The sequence below is a fragment of the Equus asinus genome, chromosome 4 (genome assembly GCF_041296235.1).
Source record: "Equus asinus isolate D_3611 breed Donkey chromosome 4, EquAss-T2T_v2, whole genome shotgun sequence".
NCBI classification, from domain to species: Eukaryota; Metazoa; Chordata; class Mammalia; order Perissodactyla; family Equidae; genus Equus; species Equus asinus.
Genome location: NC_091793.1, coordinates 31,149,199 through 31,154,862, shown reverse-complemented (window position 1 = coordinate 31,154,862; position 5,664 = coordinate 31,149,199). Strand labels below are relative to the sequence as shown.

General features: G+C 37.3%; 1 protein-coding gene across 1 annotated transcript; it reads right to left on the bottom strand.

Moving 5' to 3' along the window:
- Positions 1-2,230: 2,230 nt before the first annotated feature.
- On the bottom strand, positions 2,231-3,772 carry LOC106845654 (ubiquitin-conjugating enzyme E2 N-like). The gene is made up of 2 exons (XM_014864000.3): positions 3,296-3,772; positions 2,231-3,108 (listed from the first exon to the last, which is right to left on the bottom strand). The coding sequence occupies exons 1-2, from the start codon at positions 3,570-3,572 to the stop codon at positions 2,999-3,001; spliced, it is 387 nt and encodes a 128-aa protein (XP_014719486.1). The 5' UTR covers positions 3,573-3,772; the 3' UTR covers positions 2,231-2,998.
- Positions 3,773-5,664: the final 1,892 nt, after the last annotated feature.

The window sequence follows — 5,664 nt, the reverse complement described above, 5'->3', positions numbered from 1 at the left end:
ATATATTTGGGGTAGATTTTATTCTGTCAATGGATTATATAAGAAGACTTTGTTAGACAAGTGTTATTGCCATAGATTACTCATATCTAAACTGAATTTACAAGATTCAAAGACTCCTACAAAGATCTTGAATCATTCAGACCAAATTTTCATACCTTTCTATAACTTAAGCCTGGAGAATTAATTTCCACAACTCTATGGAAATTGCTTAGGATGGGCTATTAAGAAGATTCCATATGATTTGGTAATCACTGGAAAAACTTTCCCTTAATTGGATTCAAGCATAATTTCTTACCCCTGCAAATGGAATGTGCATCAAGCTACGATTTTAATATATTTCCACTTCACTTATAAGGTATATGACCTTGAGTAAGTTAGTTGACTTCTCTGTGTCTTGGTTTCTTCATCTCTAAGTAGGAGATAATAATAATATTGACCTCTCAGGGTTGAGAGGATTAGATATGTTAATATATGTAAGCACTTAGAAAGAAGATGCTACATAGTTCTTAGCCATCATCATCATTGTTTTTAATAATCTAAATAAGAAATCAATGTTGACTTTTTAAGAAATGCTTAAAATTTAGGTTTTTAGTTAGGAAACAATAAAACAAACCACAAAAAGTAATAGGTTGGTTCAATTTTCAAGGCTCTGTTAAAGCAGTGGTATCTTTATCCGTGCAAGCCTACTTGTAAAATTTACCTTCAGAGACTCTAGAATATGGCACGTATGGTCTAAGCCACTGGGGTTCAAACTGGGTTCTGTGGGCCTCCTTCCAAGATCTCTGTGTGGTATCTGGAGTGGGGAGGAGCAGGGAACCTCAATGCATGGAATTTACCATCCCCCTAACCCTGCTCCTTTCATTGACCATTACAGCTCGAGAAGAGTAACTTTTCCTGATTAAAAACATTAGACTTTTGCATAAGATTTTTAGACTGCATACCTTTAAAAAAGAGGTGAGAGGTTTGAGCACTATTGGCCTAAGTTATAATTTGGGGCAGTAAAGCTAAAATGCATGGGAATTGGGGACAAAGAAGAGCAGAATTCAAGAACTCTCCTGGTTCTCAGAGCGGACCAGAGAAGTAGACATATGGCTGAGTGATACCACGCTTGTTCTCATCTGCTCCACTTCACTGTGTCTTTCCTCCTTATCCCTCATTCACTTCTGTGCCCTTCACTCTTACTTGCAGACTAACGTCCAGCATTTGATTTATTCATTATCTTGATCTTAGCCTCATCTTCCATGTCACAGATATCACTGTATTTTATTCTGAAAGATAGGATGTTGGGTATCCAGCAGAACCTCTGTGTACTCTACATAGACTAATGTCAAAATATCCAGTCATTTTGATGAACAACCTGAGGCTAACTGTTTAGCACGTAGAGCAAACAATTTATTAAATGTTATATATTTTACCTCGTTGTTATATGGTCATGTAGAAAGATCCTTCATTCATGCGGCAAATTATTGTTTCTCTGATGCAGATCAGTATGTAGGAAGATTGAAAGGAGGAAATAAAGGAATGTTCTACAGGAGGCTTTCAGGAACTTATCTTGTCAAGGGAAAGCATTAGCATGATTAAACTTGAAGAGATAGCATTTTTAAGTTATATTTTAGTAATATCCTACCTGACCATTTTGATCCCACTATTTTGACTACTCCGGTGTGTTGACCAGACTATCTTTCCACGTGTGTTTTTTTTTTGGTCTCTCTTGCTTTCTCCATTCACCTATTTCCTCGCTTCCATTCACCCATCCTCTTTCCCTTCTCCTTTCCTGCTCTCTATTAAATTGCTTACACTTTTCATATGGATTAACTGAGAAATAAATGCAATATTTGCAGTAGACATTCCTAGTACAAATAATCTCCATGGAGTAAAACTGACAGGGTCTTAAGTTGCACATGGGTTTGTTATTGACTTAAAATTAATGGGAGAATATGAGCTTCTTTTCAATGTTTAGATCTGCAAAGTCTTACCCAGGAATCTTGAACTTAATAGAAATAATGATGACAGAAGAAAACTCACAAGACTAGAAAGGAATCAATAAAAGTTGCTATGATGAAATCCTTATTGATAACTGAATTATAATTTTATAACAAAATAATCTCAGTTAAATGAAGAAAATTGAAAAAAATTATTGAAAATGGTTACTCTACTATTTTGATCAAGGAAATAATTTGGCTTAGTGGTATTTGCCCTGAGAACTAATTTCTTTTTTGTTTTGTTTTGTTTTTAGAATAACAAAAAATATTTTACTAAAACATAAGATTTACAGAAGCTTCCAGACAAGCCATACAGAATGGTCACAAGCTTTTTCTTGAAGGGAGGATTCTACACTTGACAGCAAAGTCACAATATTATTAGTGAGGGCTGTGATGTTTGTTTAATGTTCCCATTTTGGTTCAAACAATCAAGCTTGTCCATCTACAGCGTCTAAAGAAAGTGAGTCTTGGCTAGAGAGCATACTCTAAAGAACTGGTTAGCTGCTTTTAACCAAAGCAATTAGATCACCATAAAAAGGGGGAAAGGAGCCCATTAAATTAAAATAAAACTACCTCCCCCCTCAAAAAAATAATAATAAAATAAAGAAAACCACCCACACCCCTGCAGCTAACCCTGACAACTACGTCATTCACAGTGCTTTATACTTAAACCATGATGGGGAAAATGAATAAAAGCAGAGATGGGCCACTGCTTTTAAATGTTTCGCAGCAATCCAGATGATACTTCTAGCCTCTGCTCATGCTTTGCAACAGTGAATCAGGACAAGACACAGATTTGCTAATGTGCATTTAATCACCAAAGGACTGAAGATGTCTGGGCTTTTATTCTGTAATGTTTCTAAGACTGTGTCCATTAAATGCAAACAAAAAAGGAAGAAGTCTTGGCAGAACAGGAGAAGTGATGCACGCTTGATCAGATCGATTTAAATATTATTCATGGCATATAGCCAAGTCCACGCTCTAGCTGTTTCTATGGCTTGGGCTTCGTTGGTCTTCTACTGCTCCGCTACATCATTTGCTAACGGGTCATCTGGATTGGGAGCACTTAACAAAGCCTGGATCGATAGCAGAACCGTGCGGATCTGCAGTGCTGGGGACCACTTATCTACGAAGGCAACAGGCCCAGAACGATCAAGCATGAAGAAACAGTGCCAGGACTGCTGCATCTCCCTCCCACAGACCTCTGTGGTCTTTATACAAGGCAAGATTACAATGTTCAGATTCTCAACATGGAATGCTTAAGAGAAAAAGGAGAAATTTCAACAGCATATAATGATTAAGATAACACTTACCTTTCAAAATATCTAAACATATTCTTCCCAACTTGTCTACATTAGGATGATAAATTTTGGTCATGTAACGTACTTTAGGGGCTGCCATCGGGTATTCTTCTGGAAGGAACAGTTCACGTTTAAAAGTCCCTTCCTCAAAGGGGGAATCCTTGGGGCCAGCAATGACCACATGAAAATAACGGGCGTTGCTCTCATCTGGTTCTGCTTTAATGCCGGGAACTGGTTCTGCCAGCAAACGCTGGGTTTCCTTCATAATCCTGCGGGGTAGCCCGGCCATCTTGTCTGATCCGGAGTTCGGCCTCTGGTCTCGTCTCCGGCTCCGCTCGCCTCACTCACGCACGAGTGGAAGTTTGAGAACTAATTTCTTGATGAAAATTTTATCAATACTGGCCTAATCTGATCAAAATGTTTGTATTATAAACATCCTCAGGGTCAAAATTTCCTCAGAGACAAAAATAGCTGGGTCAAAACAGTGGGGCTGTAACGTCCTGTAAATATTATTTTATAATCCGATTTTTATATAACAATTTATCTTGTAGAACTTTTCATGTCATTAAATATGTGTCTATAATATTTCAATGGCTGCATATTCCATTTTGTGTAAAGGCAATAGTTTATTTAACTAGTCTTTTATTACTATATACTTAGACTGTTTTAAACTTTTTGCTTTTAAAACTCTGAACAATATCTTTATAAATGAGTGGCAAACTTTTCAGAAGAGGAGCATTTCTTGAATCTTTCTATTTCTGTATGCGTTTCAGAAATAGATATTGTCTGAAAAATTGCTTTGAAGGAAGACACTCTATATGTCTTTCTTTTTACTTCATTCAAGTGCTGGTTATCTGGCGTTGTCTATTTATTAAATAAGAATCTTTTGGATTAACTTAAAGCTTTTCTTTAGCTTCCAATGTTGCCTGAAACTGTGACAAAATATGAGACAGCATCTGATTTTGGCTTTTAAAATAAGCAAACCCAAAATACCTCAACTCAAATAGCTCAAACACAGCATGAAAGGATTGAAATGTCATATAGAAGCTGCTAGAATTTGATCAGCGGGAATTTATTTGACTTGTGCTTATTCCAGTGCTATTTATAGTCAAAGGTAAATATAATTTTAGGTCTCCTTTTGAAACCACAAGCAGAACCAAATGTAGTTTCTGTCAGAGGCTAGAAGAAATGGATTGGGGGTAAGCTAATTTCATACTCATTGCTTAGCAAAGTGAATACAATTCATGAAAGCTGTTGAATGAATGGGTAAATAAATTAGTGAAAAATGAATATTAATTTCATACTTTGTGACAAGTAAGATGTCTATGAGTCTATCACCCAGCACCTAGCACTACAAATTCAGGTATTCAATGTGAATTCTTGCCAGATAAGTGAAGAAACGAATATCCTCTTCTGCCCCTGGGACATCACTGAATATTTAAAAATGTCCAAGGCCAACGTGATCACATTGGAGAACTGGTTACAGTGAGCAACCAATGGTATGGACAGGGGCTTATGGTGACGTTATGTGACTGGCGATGAATGCTATAAAGGAATGAGTTTACCCTGCAGAAATAACCACAGTGTGTAAAGCACCCACCGGGTACCAGACTCTCTCCCGTTTGGTAGATGAAGAAACAAAGGCTGAGAAAGTTAAAAACAAACAAACAAAAAGAACAAAAACTCTATAAAGGTTGCACAGGCAAAAGGTATAGCTATCTACCCACTTCTTTATGATCCCAAAGCCTGTGAACTCCATTACACCCACTGCCTCTCTTTCAAGTTTATAATCCAATAATGCTTAAAATCACTCATAATCCCAGTACCCAGAGATAGTAGCGGGTATCTTCTAGAATGTTAGGGATCTTCTCTGTACTTTCAAAGAAACATATTTGCGATTATACTGTCTGTTTTGTATTATAGTTTCCTTTTTGTTCTTTTTCTCTTAGTAATATATTTGGACATTTTCTCATAATACTATCCTTCACCATATACTTTAGTGGCAACTTCCCCCACCCCCAGAACTCCAAGTAAATTATAAGGTCTTTGAGGGGACAGACTTTAAAAAAATACATCTACCGCAGTGTTTAGAGTAATATTGGACATAAAACAGATAATAATTATTATTGTAGCTAAATTATATATGGCATTTATTTTGTGCCAGGCATTGGTCTAACCATAATGTAGGTAAATTCATTTCGCTTTTAAAAACCATCTATGAGGGCCAGCCCTGGTGGCCTGGTAGTTAAGTGTGGTGCGCTCCCTCTGCACTGGCAGCTGGGTTCGGTTCCTGGGCGCGGACCTATCCGCTTATCTGTCAGTGACCATGCTGTGGTGGTGGCTCACGGGCAGAAAGAGAAGACTGGCAGCAGACGTTAGCT

What these genes read in the sequence shown, in the direction of transcription:
- LOC106845654 (XM_014864000.3), bottom strand. Translation starts at nt 3,572, where the DNA reads ATGGCCGGGCTACCCCGCAGGATTATGAAGGAAACCCAGCGTTTGCTG. An exon ending in ATGTTTAGATATTTTGAAAG is followed by an intron (nt 3,109 to 3,295) that starts GTAAGTGTTATC and finishes TTGCCTTCGTAG; the next exon opens with ATAAGTGGTCCCCAGCACTG.